Here is a 24,365-nt window from a genome sequence, read left to right as displayed (position 1 = left end):
GGAGATCCAACCTGTCACGCAACCCTGGACTCCTGATGCCCCAACGATGGGCAGTTGCATGCGTTGCACTGCACCCCTCTTCTGGAACCAAATCCACCAGTCTTGGTCAGTCATTCAAGGCTCTTCTTGGCCAGGTGTGGTGGCTCACGCCTGTAGTCCCAACACTTTGGGAGGCCAAGGCCGATGGATCACCTGAGGTCAGGAGTTTGAGACCAACCTGAGCAACATGGTGAAACCTTGTCTCTACTAAAAATACAAAAATTAGGCATGGTGGTGCATGCCTGAAGTCCCAGCTACTCTGGAGTTTGAGGCAGGAGAATTGCTTGAACCTAGAAGGCGGAGGTTGCAGTGAGCCAAAATTGTGCCACTGCACTCCAGCCTGGGCAACAGAGCAAGACATTGTCTCAGAAGAAAAAAGTATTAAGGTCCACCCACCTCCCAGCATAGTGACTCACCATAGCACCTAGCACCCTGACAGTTCTCGTCACACTGCCATGGGGGCTCTGGCACTCCCATGCCATACCCAAGGGCAGAGTCCCTCCCTCAGCCTCGGTCCTCAGCCCCTCTGAGGTTAGAGGAGTTGGAAGCCAGGTTCCCCCTTCCCCTGCCCCAGAACTCTGTCTGCAGTTCAGGGGCAGGTAATGTCAGGAGGGCAGGCATGAAGGATTCTCGGGAAGGACTGGCAGTGGGGCTCAAGGGTATCGCCTGCCGCAGTGCTCTGGGCACCCTGGATTCCTCTCCTTGCCTCCCACCCCTGCCTCCACCCAATCCTTCCCAGCTGCCACCATTCCCCTCCCACCCCACCGCCCGGGCCAAAATGGCTCCATCCAGGATGCCTGTCATAGCCGGTGTAGGTCTCCCTGGACTATGCTTGTCCTCAAGGGCCCATGTCCTTGTCCCCCCTTCACCCTGCACTGTCCCCCACCATAGCCAGCCCTCTGTCCCTCTCACACCTCAAGCTCCTTCCTACCTTCACTGGCCTCTTACTCCCCAGCTGCAATGTCGCCTCCTCAGCAGAGCCTTCCCCGTGAGCTAACCCCCTCCCCCACAGCTCTCCCATCGCCCAGGGCGTTCCTGCACGGGAGTTGAGACCATATGAGCTTGTCGCGTTTCTTTGCTGAGAGAAGGACCTGTGCCTGTCCTCTTCTCTGGAGTCCTAGGACCTAAGCACTTGCTGAATGAATGAATGAATGAAAGCGGTATGGGTGTCTGAGCACCACCTTGAATAAGCGTGAGGCACTCTCTAAGCCTTAGCCTCTTCCGCCTCCTCCACTCACCACAGCCACCTTCCTCCACCCGTCCCCACCATCCCAGCTGCTGTGAAATGGGCAGATGTCTTGCCCCCAGAACCTGGGAGGGGTGGATGCAGCTCACCTCCCTCCCGTTCACACCCCAGCCAGGTCCCAGCCACCCACGCAGCAACTCCTCCTGGCCCCGCCCTGCCCAGCCCTTCCCAGGTGCCTGAGGTGGAGGCGCCAGCTCCCACAGCACCCCAGCAGCCCGCCATGGGGGGTCTAAGGCCTTGGGCCCGATACGGGCTCCTGGTTGTGGGCCACTCGCTGGCCCTAGGGCTTGGGGCCATGGTGTTCCAGGCCCTGGAGGGGCCTCCAGCACATAGGCTCCAGGCTGAGCTCAGGGCAGAGCTGGCTGCTTTCCAGGCCAAGCATGGAGCCTGCCTGCCACCTGGAGCACTGGAAGAGCTGCTGGGCACTGCCCTGGCCACCCAGGCCCATGGGGTCTCCAGCCTGGGCAACAGCTCAGAGGCGAGCAACTGGGACCTGCCCTCAGCTCTGCTCTTCACTGCCAGCATCCTCTCCACCACAGGTAAGAAAGCCAGGAAGCCCAGGGGGAGGTCATGGCTCCCTGGGGACCCTGGGGTGCAGCCCTTCAGCCCCAAAGAGCCAGATGGAGCCCAGGCCCTGTCAGGCCCGACATCACCACTGGAGCTCCCCACCAACACACCCCAACTGGTAACTCCACTTCAGCTGCCAGGAAGGGTGTGGCCTCCCCAGCCCCACCCCAGGCACCCTCTGAGACCCAGGAGAGGTGCCCAGACACCACAGCCTGAGGCAAGGCAGGGGACACAATACAGTGGGATGGATTCCTGAAGGGAAGCAAACAGAAGGAACCTGGGAAGCACAGATCAGGCCCAAGGCCTTGGGTGGAGGAGGAGTGAGGGCAGACAGGGAGGAAGTCGGCCTGGCGTGGTTGCCAAGCAGGAGGGTGCAGAGACGGGGACAAGGGAGTCCTGCAGAGAAACAGTGTGGGCACAGGCCTGGGGAAAAACGGCAGCGGGACCCACAGCCCTGGGTTTTTGTATTTTTTATCCCACAAAGCATCTCAGTATCTTTTGAATTGGAATTTCTGTATTTGTATTCCCAACTTTTTTTTTTTTTTTGAGACGGAGTTTCGCTCTTGTTACCCAGGCTGGAGTGCAATGGCGCGATCTCGGCTCACCGCAACCTCCGCCTCCGGGGTTCAGGCAATTCTCCTGCCTCAGCCTCCTGAGTAGCTGGGATTACAGGCACGAGCCACCATGCCCAGCTAATTTTTTGTATTTTTAGTAGAGACGGGGTTTCACCATGTTGACCAGGATGGTCTCGATCTCTTGACCTCGTGATCCACCCGTCTCGGCCTCCCAAAGTGCTGGGATTACAGGCTTGAGCCACCGCGCCCGGCCAACTTTTTTTTTTTTTAAGATGGGAATCTCGATGTCACCCAGGCTGAAGTGCAGTGGTGCAATCTCGACTCACTGCAACTTCCACCTCCCGGGTTCTAGCAGTTCTCCTACCTCAGCCTCCAGAGTAGCTGGGACTACAGGCGTGCACCACCATGCCCGGCTAATTTTTGTATTTTTAGTAGAGACGGGGTTTTGCCACATTGGCCCTGCTGGTCTCAAACTCCTGACCTCAAGTGATCTGTCCACCTCCCCCTCCCAAAGTGCTGGGGTTACAGGTGTGAGCCACTGTGCCCAGCCCGTATTTCCAACTTCTTTCGGAAAATCAGGAAACCTACTAACACTGAGCCAGAATCCCTGCAAGGTAACATAGTGACCGGAGCAGAATAGGGCCTGCCCTTTGGGTCCAGCTCACACTCTTCAGTGCACCCCAGTCCCCACCATTCCTGTTTGTCTCCCATCTGACTCTGATGGGCCTGTGCGTTTGCAGCTCTGGACTAGCTGATCCTGTTCTCCCCGAACGCCCCGCACTCCCGCCCCTCTCCACCTGGCACATGCCCTCTCTTCCCATGCCGCCTCTTTGCAGCCCTTCATTATTTTCCTGCCTGACTTGTCTACTGGAGGGCAAGGCCTGGGCAGGCTCAGATCCCAGCACAAAGCCTAGCACACAGGATGTGACACATTTGGAGAAAGAGTGGATGATACTCCACCAGCTGTGGAATCAAGAATATCTGTTAAGGGCAGCCCAGTTCTCAGAATTGTCCCAGCTACAAAAGGCCTGGGGAACTGTCTTCTTTCATCCTTTTTTTTTAAATCCTCCAAAATTGTTCATACACACTAAGATTGGAGTCTTGCTCTGTCGTCCAAGCTGGAGTGTAATGGCATGGTCTCAGCTCCCTGCAACCTCTGAGTCCCAGGTTCAAGCAATTCTCCCACCTCAACCTCCTATCTGGGACTACAAGAGCGTGCTACCACCCTGGCTAGTTTTTTGTTTTGTTTTGGTTTTATTTATTTATTTTATTTTTAGTAGAGATAGGGTTTCACTATGTTGGCCAGGCTGGTCTCGAACTCCTGACCTTGTGATCCACCCACCTCGGCCTCCCAAAGTGCTGGGATTATAAGCGTGAGCCACCACACCTGGCCTCATCCTTTTATTTTCCAGAAAAGAGAAGAGTGGCCCAGAGAGGGTAAGGGACTGGCCCAGGATCCCCTGGTGAAGGAGGAGCAGAGCCAGATGTAACCTGGGCCTGGCCAGTTCAAGGCCACTAGAGGGCAGCCTTCTGTGGAAGGTGGTATTGGGTAGGCGGGGACCCCAGCAGACATCACACTCAGAGCTCTGACAGTCCACTGACTCTCTCTTCTCCAGGTTATGGCCACATGGCCCCACTATCGGCAGGCGGACGGGCCTTCTGTGTGGTCTATGCAGCCCTGGGGCTGCCAGCCTCCCTAGCTCTAGTGGCCACCCTACACCACTGCCTGCTGCCTGCGCTCAGCCGCCCAGGTGCCTGGGTAGCGGTCCACTGGCAGCTGTCGCCAGCCAGGGCTGCCCTGCTGCAGGCAGTTGCCCTGGGCCTGCTGGTGGCCAGCAGCTTTGTGCTGCTGCCAGCGCTGGTGCTGTGGGGCCTTCAGGGTGACAGCAGCCTGCTGGGGGCCATCTACTTCTGCTTCAGCTCGCTCAGCACCATTGGCGTAGGGGACCTCCTGCCCAGCCATGGCCACGGCCTGCACCCCGTGATTTACCACGTGGGCCAGCTTGCACTTCTTGGTAAGTCAGCTGCCTAAGAGTGTGTTGGCAAAGTGGGAGGAGGAGCAGGGACTAGGATTCCCATGAACAACTGGGGGACTGGGTCTTGCTGGTGGAGGGACCCCACTCCAGGGCACGTACGGGAGGGGTAGCTGAGGAGCTCTGGTGGCAGTGTGTGTGTGGGGGGGGGCGGTGAGTGGCACCAGCTGCTAGGGCAGGTCACCGTGCCTGGAGGTGGGCGGGGAGCATCACCAGCACCTGGGCGCTGCCCCGGCACCTTCTCCTCCCCAGGTTACTTGCTTCTAGGACTCTTGGCCATGCTGCTGGCCGTTGAGACCTTCTCCAGGCTGCCACAGGTCCGTGCCGTGGAGAAGTTCTTCAGGCCCTGTGGCCCTGTGACTGCTGCAGACCAAGGTGGCATCCTAGGGCAGGATGAACTGGCTCTGAGCACCCTGCCACCTGCGGCCCCAGCTTCAGGACAGGTCCCTGCTTGCTGAGGTGTCAGGTGACGGAGTTCAGCTTCAGTATGGTGGCGGTGACGGTGACGGCCGGGAGGAGGAAGCAGCCAGGAGTGGCCGGGGAAGAATCTGGAGATGGGGCCGGCGGGGTGAGCGGGAGGCCTCGGGGAACACGTGTTAATCATAAAATGAACAACGACTTCGGCGCTTTTAGAGTCTTTGGAATGGGACACAGCCACCGGCCACCATCCCAGGAAGGCCGACGTCTAGTCTCCGCTGCCGCTGGGAACCCCGAGGCCGCATCGTCTCGCTTAGGATGGCAGAGCCGCCTCAGCCTCGGCCTACCCTCCTCCGCCCTTTGAGAGCCCAGGTGGAGCGGAGAAAAGGCCGACGCTGGGGTAGCCTAGTCCAACTTTACTGCTCTGGAGAACAGGAGGGCGAGGCGGCGCAGGGCGGCAGCCCCCAGGCATCCCTCTCCTCCCCGGGGCTGCTGGCCGGGCCGTGCCATCGGGGAGGTGCCCGCCCCCGCCGCAAGCGTGCACACACACTCGGCGACAAATAAATACGACGGCCGCCAAGCCACGGGCCGGCGATCCGCCCTGCCCTGTCGCGGGAAGGGCGCCGGCGGCCCCTAGCGGACACGCACAGCATCCGGGGCGGCGGCGGGCGCCGGGGGCTGGAGAAGCTACGGGCCTCCCGGGCCGGCGGCCTCAGCTCAGCACGCAACGTTCCCGCCGGCTCAGCTGCCGGCTCAGCTTGCGGCGCCGCTGCTCCAGGCCGCGCTCCAGGCGCTCGTCCTCCTCCAAGGCGCTACGGGGAACGGGCTCGAGTCAGCGCGGCCTTGGGCGGGGTCCACATCCAGCCCTCTGCAGGAGCGCGCCCTGGACCCTCCCAACTCCCAGCGCCACTCACATCCGCTCCTTGTGGTCCAGGTTCCGGACCAGCTCGTCGCGCTGGTTCACCAGCGACACCAGCTCGTCCAGCAGGAGCTGCTCTCGGTGCTGCTGCGCAGACGTTTTCTGCCAGTCTGAGGGCCGAAGCGGCAAAGCGTCAGGAGCCGCGGGGCCGGCGTTGTGCCGCCTCTACCCTGGCTATGTCCTGCCTCCCGCCCCCTGGGCCCAGGTCCCACCTTCGATGGCCAGCATGGCCCGCAGCTCGCGGCTCAGCAGCTCGAACCTGCGCTCCAAGTCCTGCTCCTCGATGCTGGAAGGTGGCGGGTAAGCAGGTCAGGAAAAGGGGCGCAGGGAGGGAGTGCCCAGGGCTCTGGCCCCATCCCACCTCCCCAGCAGTTCTCACAGAGGGCAGGGCTGACCACATTCTCTCTTTTCTTCGAACTGCTTTCTCCAATTGCTGGTGTTTATGTTGCCCCACACGCACCCCAGGAGGACCCTCGAGGGATTATTTGGATGAACAGTATTCATAAATAGGAAGTATGGGGCTCCAGTTATTCTGAAAAAGGATTACAAACTGAAAAGGGAGCCAAAGCCACCTCCGCCTGGCAGGATGATAAGGCAGTGTCGCAGAGTGGCTTCTGACCCCACGGGGAACCAGATCATACCCCTCTGGGCTTGTTTTCCTTACTGTAAAGAAACAGCGTCACACAGGAATTTGGCCTTCACCTTCCTGGGCCTCATTTTGTTCTGGGCCTTGGTTTTCTTTCTTTTCTTTTTTGAGATGGAGTCTCGCACTGTCACCTAGGCTGTAGTGCAGTGGCGAGATCCTGGCTCACTGCAATCTTCCCCTCCTGGGTTAAAGCAATTCTCCTGCCTCAGCCTCCCGAGTAGGTGGGACTACAGGCATGCACCACCACACCCAGCTAATTTTTTTGTATTTTTAGTAGGGATGGGGTTTCACCATGTTGGCCAAGATGGTCTCGATCTCTCGACCTCAGGTGATCTGCCTGCCTTGGCCTCCCAAAGTGCTGGGATTACAGGCATGAGCCACTGCGCCCAGCCTGGTTTTCTTATTAGTAAAAATAGTTATAACTTAAGAGTTTTAAAATTAATTTTTTTTAATTTTTATATTTTTAGACAGAGTCTCACTTTGTTGCCCAGGCTGGAGTGTAATGGCCTGATCTCAGCTCACTGTAACCTCTGCCTCCCGGGTTCAAGTGATTCTCCTGCCTCAGCCTACCAAGTTGCTGGGATTACAGACACGTGCCACCACACCGGCTAATTTTTGTATTTTTAGTAGAGACAAAGTTTCACCATGTTGGCCAGGCTGGTCTTGAACTCCTAACCTTAGGTGACCCGCTTTCCTCAACCTCCTAAAGTGTTGGCATTACAGGCGTGAACCATTGTGCCTGGCCAGTTTTACTTTGTTGTTTTTTTTTTTGAGACGAAGTTTCACGCTGGTTGCCCAGGCTGGAGTGCAATGGCACGATCTTGGCTCACTGCAACCTCCGCCTCCTGGGTTCAAGCGATTCTCCTAGCTCAGCCTCCCAAGTAGCTGGGATTACAGGCACGTGCCACCCCACCCAGCTAACTTTTGTATTTTTAGTAGAGATGGGGTTTCATTGTATTAGGCTGGTCTCAAACTTCTGACCTCAGGTGATCTGCGTGAAAGTGCTGGAATTACAGGCATGAACCACCACAGCCAGCCTAGTTTTATACTTTATTTATTTAATTTTTTAAAAGATGGGGGTTTCGGCCAGGCGCGGTGGCTCAAGCCTGTAATCCCAGCACTTTGGGATGCCGAGGCAGGTGGATCACGAGGTCAAGAGATCGAGACCATCCTGGTCAACATGGTGAAACCCCGTCTCTACTAAAAATACAAAAAATTAGCTGGGCATGGTGGCGCATGCCTGTAATCCCAGCTACTCAGGAGGCTGAGGCAGGAGAATTGCCTGAACCCAGGAGGCGGAGGTTGCGGTGAGCCGAGATCGCGCCATTGCACTCCAGCCTGGGTAACAAGAGCGAAACTCCGTCTCAAAAAAAAAAAAAAAAAAAGATGGGGGTTTCACCATGTTGGTCAGGCTGGTCTTGAACTCCCAACCTCAGGTGATCCACCCGCCTTGGCCTCCAAAGTGCTTGAATTACAGGCGTGAGCCACCACACCCGGCCAGTTTTATACTTTAAACAGCAAATTGGATAGCATAAAAACAATAAGATGGAGGAGGAATAATCTGTCAAAAAGATCTCTGTAGAAAGAAGAAAGCAGTGAACAGCCCTAACCAAAATAGCTGAGAGTCCCTCTGCTCTCCTAGCCCTGGGCCAGCACTCACAGCAGCTGCAGTTGGTCCTGCCTCCGGATGAGCGCGTTCTTCTTGTTGACCAGGGTGAACCACTCCTGGATCAGCACCTCCTCCTGCAGCTTGTTGGCACCTGAATTGGGTAGGGACAGTCACCAGGCCTGCCACCTGCCCCCAGTGTCAGAGCAGGGCAGCTGGGGGTTGGGGAAGGGGGTTTGCTTTTGTGACATCCCAGAACTGTGTGCCTCCTGGAAGCCACTTGTAGGCCTCAGCATGCCTGGCTTGTAAAAGGGGAATGCTGACGCCAGCTGTGCCTCCTCCCAGCTCCTCCCAGGGTCAGGAACAGCTACAGGGCTGGGCAGACGTAGTGGCATGTGTTGGGGAGGGAACCCCCAGATGCCTGCACCACCTGACTCCATGAGGCTCCTCAGCTGCGTCTCCACCTCAGCTGCCCGCCCATCTATCTGCCTCTGCTCCTGCTCCAGGGCCTGCAGCTCTGCACACACATACTGACTTGTGTCCTGGAACCGTTGCTGGGGTTGGAAAAAGGGCAGAGAACAGGGTGAACTCAGCCCAGGCGCTGCCTAGGAGGTGCCCACCCATTAGCTCCTCCCACTTAGCTCTCCTTACCAGCCCAGCCTCCTCCCCTGGGCTTGGGGGTGGCTCTTCCAAGGGGGGACTCCTATCTGCAGACAGAGATGATGATAAGGCACCCCCTAACCACCACCCAGCCACCCCCAGAAAGTCCCCAGGCCAGGCTTTGCGAGCAGCCTGAACTGAGATGGTCACCACTGCTGCTACTCACCAGGGGGCTGTTGAGAGGCTGCAGCTGTGGGTGGGCCCAGGGCGGGGCTGGGGTCAGGGGCCTGGCCTTCCTGTGGAAGAAAGATCCAGTGAGGGCTGGGAGGGGTTTCCCGCCAGCCTGGGCCTGGGGCCAGCCAAGGCCACTCACACAGAGGGGAGGAGGGGTCCCTGACCACAACCCCTGCCCACCCCTAGTCCTGCATGTACAGAACCCCCCCCCCACCTCCGGTCCCACCTCCTTCCAGGGAAAATGCCTCCTCAAGCAAAGGTCATGGTCTTCATCCTTCCTGGCCCTATGGGCCTGGGCCCATCCACTCCCAGGCTCCAAACCTCCCAGTTCCCCTCCTGGGGCTGGGCTGAACTCTGGCCTTGAAGGGTGAGAACCTGTGAAGGGCCCAGCCCAGGCATCTCCTCCCCACCTTTTTTTTGAGACGGAGTCTCGCTCTGTTGCCCTGGCTGGACTGCAGTGGTGTGATCATGGCTCACTGAAACCTCCACCTCCCAGGTTCAGGGGATTCTCCTGCCTCACCCTCCCAAGTAGCTGGGATTACGGGCACCAACCACCACGCCCAGCTAATTTTTGTATTTTTAGTACAGACAGGGTTTCACCATGTTGGCCAGGCTGGTCTCAAACTCCTGACCTCAGGTGATCCACCGGCCTTGGCCTCCCAAAGTACTGGGATTATAATAAGCCCCTGGTCCCAGCCTTAGCTCCTTCTTTACTGAGCTCCCTCAGGCCACCTTTGTCACCTAGTGCTGGCTTCTCCATTCTGGCCAGGGCGGACCCTGCACAGACCTGATATGGCCCCATCCGTGTGACCCAGCCCAGCCTGCCTCCTGCAGAGGCCCCACCCAGACTCCCTCCCTTTCCCTCCTCAGGGTTCCCCAGACCTGGACCCTCTGGAGCCAGCATCTCCACCTCCAGGCCAAAAGGAGGTACCCTGCTGCCTTTTCAGTTCCCACACCGAGGAGCAGCTGCTGCATGCTCACACAACAAGCCAGGCTGGCTGGATCTCTGAATTTTAGCCTGGAAGGGCAGGGCTGACCCCATGTGCCTGCCCGCCTCTAGTGACTTGCTGGTACCGTCAGCCCAGGGTGTCCCCAACTTTCAGCTCAGCTGATGGCCTGGCCTCTTAACTGCTCCTGCCCTGCCCCCCCCCACCCACCGTGTCTGGGTCATCTGACCTGTGTCTGGGTCACGGGGCAGGGATAGCAGCTGAGCCTCCCGTGTCCACCCCCACCTGCACCTCTCTGAGAGGCAGCCCTGGACATCCCTGGCTCAGGGGCCATCCTCCCTGGTCTGGGGCAGTTTCAGTTTCCCCACCAGCCACCAGCACGGCCTGCCTGCTGACTCAAGCTGAAACCGGGTGGCCTTTTTCACACCTCTCCTCAGCCCCGCCACCCCCTCACATCAAAGCCTGTTGGTGGCTCCAGCCTCAAAGCTCCTACCACCCTGAGCCACGCCTAGACACCGCCCCCTGGCCACAGTGACCGACTTTCAGTTCCCAAAATAGCTTTCTCAGCCTGGACTCAGCCTCCATCTTGGGCTACCCAATACCAACACAACCTCCAAGACCCAGCCCAGCCCTGCCTCCTCCAGAGGCCCCCCTACCAGGGCCCCTACACTCTTCCCGCCTCCCTCCCTGACTTCTATACTCCCAAACCTCCTCTGATCCCCAGCCTGGGCAGATACTCCTCCCATGGCCTCCCCATCACAGCTCCAGCCCCAACTCACCCCATCACAGCTGCTGGTTTCTCTCCCCCTTATCAGGGCCAGGCCCAGAGAATACACTCAGGCCACATTGACTAATAACAGCAAATATCTACCAAGAGCTTCTGTACTAGGCACTCCATGCACATTCACTCACTGAATCCTCCCAACATCCCTGTGAGGCAGGGACATGACCCTCCCACTTCACAGATGAGGCAACAGGGGCAGAGATGATGCTCCTAAGGGGTCTGGTCCAGGGCCCAGGGTTGTCTAACCCAAAAGTTTGTTCCCAAGCTTGGCCACCAACTTGCTGTGTGCCTCAGGCCCGTCACACCCATGGGGCCTTCGTTTGTGTCCTGGTATGTGAAATGAGGGAAAGCCTGGCCCTGTGTGACTTGGGAGCTGCAGGGCTTCGAGAGAGGAATCTAAGGAACACAAAGCTCCCTTTTTTTGACAGCAACCTTCAGGGGGCCTCAATGCCACCTTGCAAAAGGCTTTCATACACACTGTAAAGAGCCCATGGGCAGGCCAGGCACATAGAGGGTACTGAGCTGATGGGACCGGCAGAGGCAGCAGAGTGGAGAAATCCAGCCTCAGCTTCCTCATGCCAGACCTTGTGAGAATTCCAGTGTTTCCTCATGTCTAACTCAAATTCCCCTTTTGTGTGTGTGTTTTTTTGTTTTTCGAGACAGTCTCATTCTGTCGCCCAGGCTGGAATGCAATGGTATAGTCTCAGCTCAATGCAACCTCTGCCTCCCAGGTTCAAGCGATTCTCCTGCCTCAGCCTCGAGAGTAGCGGAGGATTACAGGCATGCCCCACCACGCCCGGCTAATTTTGTATTTTTAGTAGAGACGGGGTTTCTCCATGTTGGTCAGGCTGATCTTGACTTCAGGTGATCCGCCGGCCTCAGCCTCCCAAAGTGCTGGGATTACAGGCGTGAGCTACTGTGCCTGGCCTCAAATTCCTCTTTCAATATTCTCATGCCTGGTCCCTCCTCCAGGAAGCCCAGGACTCTGGGAGCTCCCAAGGGCAGGGCCAAGCCCGACCACCTCCCAGTACACACAATGGGCATGAGGGATGGGGGTGGCCAATGAGGAGTCCCCTCCTGCCCCATGGGTCAGATATCTCCTGTGAGACAAGATAGGGGAGGGCCTGACTTGGAAAGACCAGATGCTGCAACTTGGGCCCAGAGGGGCATAAGTTGGCACCTTCCCTTTAAGATTTAAAGAGCCACTGCCACACATTAATGAGGCTGTGGCCAGAGGCCAACAGATGGGCCAAGGCTGTCCTCGTCCTCCTGAATCCTGCATATCGCATCTACAGGTGGCCGTCACCTGTGCCCACTGTCTCTCACTCACAGGCTCAACGCGGTGCCTCTGACTCTACACCTAGGACTCCAGCTCTTGGCCTGGCCTCATCACTGCTTCTGGAGCTTCTGGGAGATGGCTGGCAGTTCCCTAAACGAGACCTCAACTTTCCTGCTGCCACGTTTTCGATAATGCAGTTCCCACCATTTGAGAACCCACCTCATTTGTCACCTGGGAAAAACCTGGCCATCTTATCAACCTAGCTCAAATGGTGGCTTCTTCCAGAAAGGCTTGCCCAATGAATTCCCTCCTTTCCTTCAAATGCAGGGGTCTTTCCTGGACAGCTGAAGGTTTGCAGTAGCCTGGCAGAGGTGTCCCTTGGTAGGCAGGCAGGATGGGGCAGTGGTGGGACCCCAGCTGGAAAGTCTGTGTCCTGGAATCTGGCTGCTGTGGGTCCCTGAGCAAATTCCTGCTCTTTCGGGGACCATGTCCCCTTCAGCAGAGTGACATGACACTCTGGGAGATTACCTTCGACCCACAGGGGATGACAACAGGGACACGGGCCCTCAGGATCTCCCATCTCCAGCCTTCCATTATAAGAAAAGAGGAGACTGGTCTCCAGCATCTGGGGTTAAAGGTGCATGCCCAATGGGTGGATCACGAGGTCAGGAGTTTGAAACCAGCCTGGCCAAGATGGTGAAATCTTGTCTCTACTACAAATACAAAAATTAGCCTGGTGCAGTGGTGGGTGCCTGTAATTCCAGCTACTTGGGAAGCGGAGACAGGAGAATCACTTGAACCTGGGAGGCGGAGGCTGTAGTGAGCAGAGATCATGCCATTGCACTCCAGCCTGGGTGACAGAGCAAGACTCCAGCTCAAAAAAAAAAAGAAAAGAAAAGAAAAAAAAAGATGCACGCCCGAATCCTAGAGAGTCCCCCTTGAGTACAGACAGTGTGTACCCAGCTTATGGGGCAAGGTGGCTGCTGGTTAACAATGAGCCACCTGCAGGGAAAGAAATGCCCAAACCCACCTTCCAGCCCACCAAGCACTGAGGTGAGTGCCAAGAACGTGGATCCTCTGGGAACCTCCTACTGTAGCCTGTGGTTCCCCATACCAAGTGCCAAGCACTAAAAACTCCAGCACTTATCCCAGGCTGACAGCAAAGCCCTGGACCCCGCCGGGCGGGTCTTGGCTGCAGTGCATCCCCTAACTGGGAGCTCACCACCACACCAGAGGACTCATCCACAGCACTAGGGTCCCTTTGATCAGATAGCCCCTCCCGGGTCGATCCGAGCACCCCCAGGCTCTGAAACCATCATCCCCACCCCAGGTCCGTCCTTGGGGACCCGCCCATTTTCTGCCCGGCTTCCTGGGGCCCCGCACTATGGCAGGAGAGGACAGGAGGAGCCCGGACACTCACCGCAGCCGCAGCTCCCGCAGCTCCTGCGGCTCCCCCGTCCGGATCGTCCACCGAGAAGGAGCTGCTGTTCCGCAGCCGCGAGCGCCTCTTCTTGAGTAGGTCTGCATCGCGCACGTGGGAGAAGGAGCCGTGCGCGCGGGGCGGGGGCACAGGCCCGGCCTCCCCGTTGACCGAGGACCGTCGCAGCCTCACGCCGCCGCCGCCCGGTGCCCCCGCCCCGTTCACCAACCCCTCTGCCGGGACCTCCGTGGGTCGCGCCTGTCGGGCGGCCTCGGCCCCACTGTCCTTGGAGGCGCGGCCTGCATCCGCGTTCCTGGAGGCCGCCCCCGGGGCCGCCCCGTCCGCGCGGTCCACAGCCTCCTGGGGCGCCTCGACCCCGTGCTCGCGCAGCCGCTGCGCCAGGCCTCCGGCGTCCAGATCTTCGGGCGGGCTGGGCTGGGCGCTGCCCACGCGGTACCTGCCGGCGCCGCCGCCGCCCTCCAGCTGCACCAGCTGCAGCTCCTGCCCGGTGCAGAAGGCGCGGATCTGGCACAGGTACGTCATGACGATCAGCTTGTCGGGCACCGACAGTAGCACCATGTCCGCGGGCTCCAGCAGCCGCGACACGCCCAGGGCCGCGAAGCCATCGAAGGCCTGGGGGAAGGGTGCGCTCAGGGTCAGCGGCGGCGGTGGCCTGCAGCACCTGGCAACACTGCGGTGCCACGCCGCGGAGGGGTCCCAGGTACTGGCTCGCCGGACTTCGCCGACCAACACCGCCCCGTCCTAGCGAGGGAAATCTAGCAACAGGGCCCGCCCTCGCGTTGCTTAGCAACTGCACGCTGTCCACCCAGTTACCAAGGGGTGGTTTTGCAAAAACCATCTAAGAGAGATAAAACGCTTTAAAACAAACAAACGAAACTAAGGAAAGCAAACAATTTAATGACCAAAAAGGTAAAAAATGGCAAATTTCTACAAGCGACAGCTGGGGACCCGCAGTCCACCTTCTCCAAATCTGAGGCTGAAAGCCTGGCTCTCTAGACCCTCCTTCCCTCCAGGCAGGCCCCCCACCCCATCTCACCTGCTTGTTGTTCTGCTTGATGTTGAGTGGGTCTAGGGAGGCATAGTCACTGCAGAGAGAGCATTGGTCAGAGGCTGGATCCATGCTGCCCTCTCTGATGGCTCCCCCATTCGTTCCCACCCCTCTGGCAGCTCACATCTTGTCTGGGTAGAATCTGTGCAGGATGGCACAGAAGGCCAATCCGTTTCGCCAGGATGTGGTGAAGTTGGTGATGCGGACCCCACGATAGCCAGCGGTCACTTCCTGGCACCACTCCAGCAGGGACTGGCTGGAGCTAACCAGGGTACGTGGTGCCTGGGGACACAGTGGGGGGGCTTAGGGAATGTATAAATGGGTCCTGTGCCCTCTGCCCCTTGGGGAGGCTCATGCCTGGCACAAAACAGCCCCATCTCTGAGCTTGCACGGGTCACCAGAGACACTGGCCAAAGCCTTGGGGCCAGGCAAAAGGGTTTCCAGATCCAGGGTTATCTGCCAAGATCACCTAAAAGGTCAGTGGCCCCCAGACAAGATCGGAGGTCACCAGCAGCCACACCTCAAGGTCAGCCCAGAAAATCAGCTTAGAGGTATCCAGCTCCATGCGGCCCAGGGAAGATGGGGTAGGACAGCCAGGGCATCCTTAGAGAGGAGGGGATGAGGGGGCTCCTTCAAGCTGAGCCCCCCACCCCACCCGATCCCAGCCCACCAGGTGGGTCCATGCAGAGCCGCCGTTCGCTCAGCCCCAGGTTAGTGGGAAGCAACAGACTGGGCCCTCGGCGGCCCCCATCCCTACCTGGCTGCCCGGCAGCCTCCTGTCCTCTTCAGCCTTCTCTGGGGAAGAGGCCCTGGGCACCCCAGCCCCTGCCCCACTGGCCACCTGTGCTTCAGCCAGGCTGGCCTCTGCGAGGCTTCCCTCAGCTTCTTTCCCCTTCTGGTTTCCTACGACCCCAGCCTCTGCTTCCTGGGCCTCAAAAATACCAGATTTATTCTCCGGAGGCTCTAAAACCGCCATCTCTGCCTCCTGGGCCTCCCAAGCCCCAGATTTGGCCTCTGACATCTCCCAAATCTCAGCCTCTGCCTCCTGGACTCTCAGAACTTCACTCTCTGACCCTTGTAGTCCTGAAATCTCTGCTTTTGTTTCCTGGGATCTGACAACTCTTGGCTGAGTGACTGGGGTCTTGAAGGCCCCAGAGTTGAGAGCACTCCCAACTCCCGTCTCTGCTTCCTGGCCCCCTAAAGCCTGAACCTCTTCCTTCTGAGCCTCTGGAACTATAATTTCTGTCTGTTGGGTCATCAGTACTCCGGCCTCTGCCATTCCAGCCTCTGGCCCTGAGATACCTGAACCCTCCACCTCCGTCTCCTGGGCCCCACCTACCTCAGATTCTGGCCCAGAGATCCCTGACGCCCCCACCTCTGTCTCCTGGGCCCCACCTACCTCAGATTCTGGCCCAGAGATCCCTGACGCCCCCACCTCCATCTTCTGGGTCCCAGCGACCTCAGATTCTAACCCTGGGACCCCTGAACCCCTAGATGCTATCTCTTGGGTCCCCAATATCACAGCTTCTGCTGTCCCAGTCTCTACTCCTGGAACTTCTGAACCCCCCACCTCTGTAGCCTGGATCCCTGTTATATCAGCTTCTATCCCTGGGACTCCTGAATCCCCAGATGGTATCTCTTGGGTCCTCAATATCACAGCTTCTGCTGCCCCAGTCTCTATCCCCGAGACCCCCAAAAGCTCCATCTCTATCTCATGGGCTACCAATATCTCAGACTCTGCTATCTCAGCTTCTGTCTCTGGGACCCCTGAACTCCTAGCTGTTATCTCCTGGGTCCCTAATGTTTTAGTCTCTGTCCCCTCAGCCTCTGTCTCTGGTACCCTAGAATCTTCCTCCTCTGTCTCCTGGGCCCCCTGCATCTCAGATTCTGCTATCTTACCTTCCAGCCTCAGTGTCCCTGAATCCCCAGATATCTCGTGGGTCCCCAGTACCTCAGTTTCTGCTATCCTAGTTCTTGTCCCCATAACTCCTGAACCCCCAGCCTCTGTTTTCTGGGTCCCCAATACCTCAGATTCTGCCACCCCAGTCTCTGTCCCTGGGGCCTCTGTGACCGCCACCTGGGTTTCCTGTGTCTCCAGTCCCTCACACTGTGCTGTCCCCGCAACTTCCAACTCCAGGACCCTTGATCTTGCTGCTTCTGTCTCCAAGGCCCCCAATATCTCAATCTCTAGTGTCCTTGTCTCTGGGAACCCCGACCCCCCGACTTCTTTCTCCTGGGTTCTCGGCACCTCCAACCCTACCACCTCAGTCTCTGTTTTCAGGACCCCTGAACCCCCAGCTTCTGCCTCCCAGGCCCCCAGACCCCTGGATATCGCCCCCTGGGTAGCTGATAACAGGACCCGCTGCCAGCTGCTCACCTGTGGCCCGGTGCTTGTTGCTTCAACAGAGGGGCCCTGCTCCAGGCCTGTCCCCTCAATACCAGGGGCTCCGCCCCTCACGTCTGCACCCTCTTTCTCCTGGCCTGCAGCAACCCTGGCCCCCTGGAGGTCACCAAGATGCCCAGAGTGCCCTGCAGTCTCCACTAGGGGCGGGCTCAGGCCTGAGGGAGCCTCATCCCTAGTCCTGACTCCTACCCTCTCCTGAGAGCCCCTTGGAGGAGCCTCGGGGGTCCCCCTGCATCTTGCCTCAGGCATCGCCCCTGTTGCCTCTGGTCCCTTAGTGTCCACATGTCCCACCTTTAACCTCTGCTCAGCATCCCCTTGACAAACAGCTGAACTCTCTGTAGCCTCCCTGGCTCTGACTCCTGCCCTCTTAGTGTTGACCTCTCTGCCTCCTGCCCCGGGCTCACTGTCCACACCACTGGCCTTGGTGTCCCCCCGACTGGCCTCAGTGTCCCTCCCACTGGCCTCTGGCCTGTCTCCAGTACCCGTCTCTTCAACCTTGAGTCTCTGCCCTCCAAAAGGCTCTCTAGAGCCATTCTCCTCAATGCCTGGGCCCAGCCTAGCCCCACGGGCTTCTGTCCCTTCCTGAGGGCGTGCCTGGGCCTGGGTCTCCCTGGCAGAGCCCAATCCTGCTGGGGGAGCCCCTGAGGCTTTGGGGACCTCATCCTCCCCTTGGGGAACTGAGGGCCGGAGGGCATCAGAGCCTTTCCGGAGCCGAGGGGCTGGGGTGGGGGCCGTGTCCTGGCCTGGTTGCCTTGAAGACCTGAGAAGAGAGCAGGAGGGGATGTTGGGGGCTCACTTGCCCCCAGTTCTCAGCACCATCCCCCACCCTTCAGACTGCTGGGGCCCTGGAGAGGCAGGTTGGTACTGGGTGAGGGATGCAGCTCCTATCAGGGGGCAATGGGGGGTGGGGCTGGTTCCAAAGCTCACCTCATCTCTGCTGAGGTTTCCGGGGGCCTTGGGGCCTCAGGGCCCACCTGGCCCCCGGCTTCAGTAGCTCGTTCTGACCCCTGGCCTCGGGAGGCTCTGGCTGGGGGTGCAGGAGCACTCACAGGGACTGAGCTGGTGTCCTCAGCACTAGAAGGGCTGGCAACTGAAGAGGAAGTGGGGGTTGCTGAGGCCTGGCCCTGGTGACCTGGGGTCCAGTCCCTACCCCCAGCCCTAGCCTGGGCCTCACCTGCCCGCCGGGCTCGTCCTCGGCCTTCCTCCTCCTCCTCGCAAAGCGTCTTCAGCTCTCGAGAGGGATCTGGGGGTGGTAGGAGCGGGGAGAAGGGCAGAGTTAGCCGAGGGCAGGGCCCTGCAGGCCTGACCCCCTCCCCCCAACTAGAGTGCAGGGCCTACCTGGGAAACGCCCCAGCCTCAGGGCACCGCCCCGGCCTGCGAGAAGAGACAGGCCCATAGATGTGGAGAGAAAGAGAGAGAGAACCACAATAGCAGACAGAGAAAAAGCCTGGACAAGCAGCGGGGAGGGATGACGAAGCCCCTGCTGGCCCAGGAGGGCTGGTGGTGAGCGATCAGGAGCCGGGCTTCTGACCCACTGTCCTGGGTCAGGTACGGGCCTGGCAAGCACCATGTGGGAATGAGGAGATGACCCAGGAGCCCAGGGAGGCATTGGGAACCCATCCTCTAGGACTCGGCTGAAGACCGAGGCCACCGTGGGACCGGCAGCCAGGTTGAGACAATCGAGGCTGCTGGGCTGGCTGGGACTGCCTGAGCAGTAATGAGTTCCCTTCACAGGGCGGGTGTAACAAGTGGCTCATGGCCCAGGTAACCCTCCCTCCCCAGGTCTTGGCAGTCCTGATCTGCAGCAGGCTGTGAGCCCACCTGGCTGGGGGATTCGAGCCCGGGCCTCGGGGGCTCCTGGGCCATGAGCCTCGTCTTCATCACTCTCAGCAAAGTCATCCAAGTTGCCCACATCACTAGGCTTCACACTCATGAGGCTTGCGAGACTCTGCATGTCATCATCCCTAGGGGGCAGGGGTCATAGGTGAGGGTGGGGGTCAGAGGTCACAGGCCAGGGTCAAGGAGGGCAGGTGGGCACTCACGTGGCACGGCCCTCCCGCAGCAGCACCCCTGAGAGAGTGAGGCTCAGCTCAGCGTGCACCACCTTCACCGACTTGGGCTTCAGCCGCAGCCTCAGTGGGACCTGGGCGGGCACGGGCCCTGCATGGTGGGCCAGGTTCACTTCAGCTGTTGCCAGCACCTTCCGCTGCCCCTTAGACTCCTGTGGGCCAGAGGGGAGACAAGGGAAAGGGGCATTGGTGCTGTCCCAGGGTCCCCAAGATTCCAGACCCGAGCCCACTCCAGACACTCACATTTTCAATAACAAATGTCCACTCTTTGGCCTCATACTGGTCCACGTGAGGGTCCTGGGAAGAAGGGTGCCGGTGAGAACAGGGCTGCTGGGGCGGCAGCAAAGGGAGGAGGGCCTGCGCCGGCTCAGGAGGTGCTTGACGGTGTCTTTTTTTTTTTTTTTTTTTTTGAGATGGAGTCTTGCTCTGTCACCCAAGCTGAAGTGCAGTGGTGCTTGGCTCACTGCAACAGTGATTCTCATGCCTCAGCCTCCCAAGTAGCTCGGATTACAGGCATGAAGTGGTAGCTTTTACACATGCTGCTACCTCCTCCTGGAATGCCCCGGTTCTGGTCCCAGCTGCCTCTCATGCTGCATGTGTTGAGTAAATGCTGCCTTCTGCAGGGAGGCCTCCTGGGCCAGTCAGGCTGAGCAGGTCCCCCCAGTTCTTGGCCTCACCCCCCACATCCTATTCTATCTGGATGAACAACTTACCAGGAGACCCTGTTGACTGCCTGGGTTGAAAATGCCTGCCCATTGTCATCCATGCTGGGGGGCTAGAGACTTACCCTGTAGAGGGTCACGGAGATGTCCACATTCTCGGGTACCATCCACACCACGGTGCCCCGGTATGGGTTCTGGATGCCCGGCTGCCAGCTGTGGGCCTACAAGGGGCCATCTAAGTCCTCACCCCATCTTAATTCTTTCCTCTCACCCCCACCCCCATCACCAACCTTGACACCATCTTCCTCTCCCCTCTGTGGATTCTGATCTGAACTTGAACCTGACTCCACTCCCCCATCAGCCGCCTTCTGCCTCCCCTTGGCCCACATCCCTAATCTGGACCCCCAGTTGCCATCCTTCCCCACCTTGGAGCAGATGCGTCGGTTCCGCCGGGTCCATACCACCACTAGCTTATCCGGCTGCCTGGGGGAGTGGGGGGGGGAAGGGAGTGGGCTGCTTAGTCAGGCCTACCTGCCTCCCCATCTCCTCTTCCTCCTCCTCCCCTAGCTCCCTCAGGGTCTTCCTTCTGCCCACCTCCCCCTCCCTCCAGGAGAGGGCCTGGGCAGCCCCTTATCTGGGGCCACAGGGTGCAGGGTGGAGCTGCTGAGGCAGGGTGGGGCCGGAGCAGAAGGGCAAAGGCCCAGACAGTGTGGGCAGGCACTGACTATGAGGACAGACAACAAGAGAGACAGGGACAGGCACACACAGAGACGGACACAGAGAAACACAGGGACGCGGCAAGAGACGCCAGACACAGATGCGCACTGGAGCATCGCACACACACGCAGACTCCGACACAGAAAGAGACAAAGACAGGGTTAAAAGAAATCCATTCGGCCGGGCGCGGTGGCTCACGCCTATAATCCCAGCACTTTGGGAAGCCGAGGCGGGTGGATCACGAGGTCAAGAGATTGAGACCATCCTGGTCGACATGGTGAAACCCCGTCTCTACTAAAAATACAAAAAATTAGCTGGGCATGGTGGCGCGTGTCTGTAATCCCAGCTACTCAGGAGGCTGAGGCAGGAGAATTGCCTGAACCCAGGAGGCGGAGGTTGCGGTGAGCCGAGATCGCGCCATTGCACTCCAGCCTGGGTAACGAGAGTAAAACTCTGCCTCAAAAAAAAAAAAAAAAGAAATCCATTCGTGCACAGATGTTTGTGGAGTGCCCACCGTAAACCCAGCCCAGTTTTGGGGACAGAGCAGGGCAAAGGAGAGGCAAGAACTTTCCAGGGAGGACACTGGAGGTAGGGGCAGACTACCAGTCAAGAAGGAAAATACGCCGGGCGCGGTGGCTCAAGCCTGTAATCCCAGCACTTTGGGAGGCCGAGGCGGGTGGATCACGAGGTCGAGAGATCGAGACCATCCTGGTCAACAAGGTGAAACCCCGTCTCTACTAAAAATACAAAAAGTTAGCTGGGCGTGGTGGCACATGCCTGTAATCCCAGCTACTTAGGAGGCTGAGGCAGGAGAATTGCCTGAGCCCAGGAGGCGGAGGTTGCGGTGAGCCGAGATCACGCCATTGCACTCCAGCCTGGGTAACAAGATCGAAACTCCGTCTCAAAAAAAAAAAAAAAAAAAAAAGAAGGAAAATACATTAACAAGCGAACAGGGTGATGTGAGGGAGCCCCTTGGGGGTCTCCTTGAGGTTGGGTGTCAGCAGAGACATGAGTGATGGGGGATGGGCTGTGAGGATCTGGAGAAAGAGGGAATGGCAAGTCCAAGGGTCTGTGGCTGGAGGATGAGGTCATAGAGTTGGGGGTGAGGCCAGAGAGGCAGCAGAGGGTCAGCTTGCCATTAACCAACACCGTCACCCCTCACCCACCATGTCCAGCCCTTTGCTGGGCCCAGGGGTCCCAAGGAGGATCAGCTTTGCAGCAAGATGATGACAATGGAGCCTGCGGGGCAATCAGGAAAAACTTCCAGGGGGTGACATCTAAGCTGAACAGTATATGCCAGGGCAGACACAGAAAAGAGGCAGAGATATGGGGAGGCAGAGGCAAAGCAAGAGGAGAGGGCCAGCGGCATAGGGCCCATTCCCAGACACTGAGTGCACTCTCACAGCTGGGCCTGGGGTCAGAGAGCCCCTTTGGGTTAGATGTTCAACTGCTGCCCAGGAGAGGTGATGCTTGAGGGAACAATGGGGCCGAGGGCAGCACACGAGCTTGCCTTGCCTGTACCCAGCCCCACGCCAGATGCTCGGGTTTGCCCAGCTCACTGCTCCTCTGGGAGCCAAGCCAGGATAACTGGCTTTCTGTTAACCCTGAGGATTCTGAAGCCCAGAGAGGTTTGGAGCCAAATAAGGTTATACCGCTGAGCCTAGAGCCCTCCAGCCCAGAGCCAAGTTCCCTTCCGCAAGCCCAAACTGCCGGCAGTGGCAGAGCAAGGGAACAAGGGGCCTTCCCAGAAAGGGGAAGCGGACAGGGGGTGCCTAGGGAAGGCGGGGCTTGGCTGGGCAGCCTGACTCAGGCTGGGAACGCCCTCCTGGGAAGCTGCGACCTGGGCAGGGGCGGCTTCCTGGCCTGGGCTCCAGGCTAAGCAGCCCAGGAGGCCCTACCCACAGCCGCCTGTGACTCAGCTGCCTTGACACTGCGGGCACCCTCAGCCTGCCGTGCCCAGCATTTCCCTGGCCTCCCTCAGGATGCTGGAGCAGGAGCCAGAGGCCAGAGTTCAAGTGCCAGCCCCCAAGCTCTCTGGCACTCTGCTGAATGGAGCGAACAGCCCTCTAGCAGGCCCAGTGTAGGCACGGCCACGGATATGGCAGCTGCCCAAGGGACCCCAGCCTCCTGCTCACTCCCCTCCCCCTGGACCCCATGGTCCCTTCCTGCCCCAGCCCTTCCCCTGGGGAGCCTAAATTTAGCCCCGCCTGGCGGGTGAGGCCCCCACAGCTGTGCCCTAATCCAGCCAAGGGAAGCTGACACCAGCGAGCACGTATATTTAGGGTGTGACGCAGGGGCCTGAGCAGCTGTGGGTGGGGGCATGTGAATGAGATGCCCCTGAGTCTGTTGGCAGTCCAGGCTGGGGCCTGCACCCTCAAGTGCATCGCCCCTGACCCAGCCACTGTGCCCTCTGCAGCCCTCTCCTCCTGGACCCACAACTCCTAGGTCCTCAGGCCCCTTTAAGCCGCCCCCCGCCTCCCTCCTCATTCCTCCCAGCTCTCAGTTTCCCCTTTTAAGGACATTGTGGAGATGTTTCCAGCCTCCCAACACTCTGGCTGAAGAGGCGGGAGTTGGAGGGGTTCTTCTGGCTCAAGATGGCAGGGGAGGAGGGGCAACATCTCTGTTGTGGGGGGACTAAGGTCAGGGAGGTTTCTGTCCCAGCCCTGGCCACCTGCAGACCTCAAAACGTGCTCCCTTTTCCATGCCACCCTGAACCACCCTTTTGGCAGAAGACATGCGGCCTCCCTCCTGCAGCCCTGACCACAGCAGAGGGAGTGGACACAGGCAGACTCTCAGGCCTGAAAGTCCTGACCCCCAGGCAGGGACGGCTGCCCATACCCCCAACTCCAGGGGTCCCATAAGTTGCAAGGGCTTCTGAATCTCCAAGTCTGGGAATGGAACCAGGGCCCAAGCTGAGGTGGGGGCCCATTTGGTCACTGCGCTTGGGGGCAGAGTCCTCTCAGGTTCAAAGGCCGGATGGGGTCCCAGGCGGTGGAGGGAGAAGGCCCCCCACCCACCCCGGGCCTTCTGCCACTCACCATTTCTTGGTGCACTCCAACACCAGCTCGTGGTAACAGGCCACGAACTGGAACTTGGCTGCCCGCTTGCCCACGCGCTGCAGGCGCTTCCACACCGAGGTCATGGCCACCGCTGCCCCGCTGCCCACTTCTCAGGCCCGGGACTCCCGCTGGCCCGCCTCCGCTGGTCTGGCCCGGGTCCCCATGGCCTGTCTGCGCTGCCCGCCCCGTCCGTGCTGAGGTGTCCCAGGCTCCAACCCGGGATCGCGCTCTCCGCTGCCGCCGCTGGGGCCCGTCGGATGGTCTGGCTGAGTCGGCGGGGTCGTCTGGAGCGCGTCGGGTGGCGGAGCGCAGAGCTTCGAGCGCGCCGTTTCCTGGAGCCGCACCCCCGTCGGAAGGCGGGCGGGGCTTCGGCGCGGGGCGGGGGCCGGGGTAGGAGCGTGGGGGCGGGGCGACCCGGCTTCCGGGGCCTCTTGTCGTGACCCGGGAGTGTGAGCGGGAGCGGGGGCGTGGAGGGGGTGTCGCCTGACCGCAGCGCCGGCTTGCTGCTCGCAGAGGCTGCGTGGACCCCGCTGGCCGGGTGAGGGACGCTTGGGCCCGGAGAGAGGGCAACCGGCAACTTGGTGCCACCCTAGAGAGAGCTGCCTGGGCCGCCTCCCTTCCTGCTCGCGGCCCTGGGAGGTATGCATTGCTGGCCCCATTTCACCGCCTAGGAAAACTGAGACCCAGAAAGGGGAAGGGACTTGCTCAGAGTCATACTGTGAACCTGGACGAGGACCAGCTCTCCTCAACTCCAGGGTGCAGCCACCCACGTCTTAACCAGAGCAGAAAGGTGTAGAGTCAGGACTAACCTCGGTGGCCATACCTGTGTGTGTGGGGGGGTACCCCTCCCGCAATCTCAGAACCTGACTCTGCTGTCAAGTGGGAAGATAATCCCAACCCCCGACGAGCAGCTGGAGATTCACAACTGACCTCCAATCAAGTGTGACCATGGGCAAAGCGCCAACCCTCTGAGCCTCAGTTTCAACGTCTGTTAAATGGGGATAATTATAGATCGGCCTTTTATGGAATCACTGAGTGGATGAAACCTCAGAAAGCATTTAGCGGGGAGTTGG

The 24,365-nt window shown here is 59.3% G+C and overlaps 2 protein-coding genes across 8 annotated transcripts; one reads left to right on the top strand and one right to left on the bottom strand.

The window, feature by feature from the left end:
• Nucleotides 1-45: 45 nt before the first annotated feature.
• On the top strand, nt 46-5,079 carry KCNK7 (potassium two pore domain channel subfamily K member 7). Its single transcript, XM_003937703.4, has 3 exons — nt 46-1,824; nt 4,044-4,442; nt 4,713-5,079. Exons 1-3 carry the CDS (start codon nt 1,506-1,508, stop codon nt 4,916-4,918), a joined length of 924 nt encoding a protein of 307 aa, XP_003937752.1. The 5' UTR covers nt 46-1,505; the 3' UTR covers nt 4,919-5,079.
• A 199-nt stretch (nt 5,080-5,278) lies between these two features.
• EHBP1L1 (EH domain binding protein 1 like 1) lies at nt 5,279-23,663 on the bottom strand. 7 transcript variants are annotated; one of them, XM_074401716.1, is made up of 21 exons: nt 23,272-23,663; nt 19,942-19,999; nt 19,642-19,737; nt 19,098-19,151; nt 18,828-19,006; nt 18,607-18,749; nt 18,124-18,159; nt 17,960-18,028; nt 17,713-17,875; nt 16,759-17,545; nt 15,139-15,312; nt 14,506-14,663; nt 14,370-14,418; nt 13,313-13,945; nt 8,875-8,944; nt 8,700-8,755; nt 8,479-8,602; nt 8,103-8,202; nt 6,009-6,082; nt 5,792-5,906; nt 5,279-5,689 (listed from the first exon to the last, which is right to left on the bottom strand). In XM_074401716.1, exons 1-21 carry the CDS (start codon nt 23,373-23,375, stop codon nt 5,590-5,592), a joined length of 3,342 nt encoding a protein of 1,113 aa, XP_074257817.1. In that variant the 5' UTR covers nt 23,376-23,663; the 3' UTR covers nt 5,279-5,589. The 7 variants fall into 7 exon arrangements, with proteins under 7 accessions (XP_074257817.1, XP_074257814.1, XP_010346620.2 ...); XM_074401713.1 differs by having other exon boundaries at nt 15,139-17,545; XM_010348318.3 differs by lacking the exon at nt 15,139-15,312.
• Between the last annotated feature and the right edge of the window lie 702 nt (nt 23,664-24,365).

This window comes from Saimiri boliviensis, chromosome 6 (genome assembly GCF_048565385.1).
Source record: "Saimiri boliviensis isolate mSaiBol1 chromosome 6, mSaiBol1.pri, whole genome shotgun sequence".
NCBI lineage: Eukaryota > Metazoa > Chordata > Mammalia > Primates > Cebidae > Saimiri > Saimiri boliviensis.
The sequence above is the reverse complement of the archived record's forward strand: the minus strand, read 5'-3'. Positions and strand labels throughout refer to the sequence as shown.

What these genes read in the sequence shown, in the direction of transcription:
- KCNK7 (XM_003937703.4), top strand. Translation starts at nt 1,506, where the DNA reads ATGGGGGGTCTAAGGCCTTGGGCCCGATACGGGCTCCTGGTTGTGGGC. An exon ending in CAGCATCCTCTCCACCACAG is followed by an intron (nt 1,825 to 4,043) that starts GTAAGAAAGCCA and finishes TCTCTTCTCCAG; the next exon opens with GTTATGGCCACATGGCCCCA. An exon ending in GGGCCAGCTTGCACTTCTTG is followed by an intron (nt 4,443 to 4,712) that starts GTAAGTCAGCTG and finishes TCTCCTCCCCAG; the next exon opens with GTTACTTGCTTCTAGGACTC.
- EHBP1L1 (XM_074401713.1), bottom strand. Translation starts at nt 23,375, where the DNA reads ATGACCTCGGTGTGGAAGCGCCTGCAGCGCGTGGGCAAGCGGGCAGCC. An exon ending in GGCTCGAATCCCCCAGCCAG is followed by an intron (nt 18,160 to 18,606) that starts GTGGGCTCACAG and finishes CTCTTCTCGCAG; the next exon opens with GCCGGGGCGGTGCCCTGAGG. An exon ending in AGGACGAGCCCGGCGGGCAG is followed by an intron (nt 17,876 to 17,959) that starts GTGAGGCCCAGG and finishes CTTCCTCTTCAG; the next exon opens with TTGCCAGCCCTTCTAGTGCT.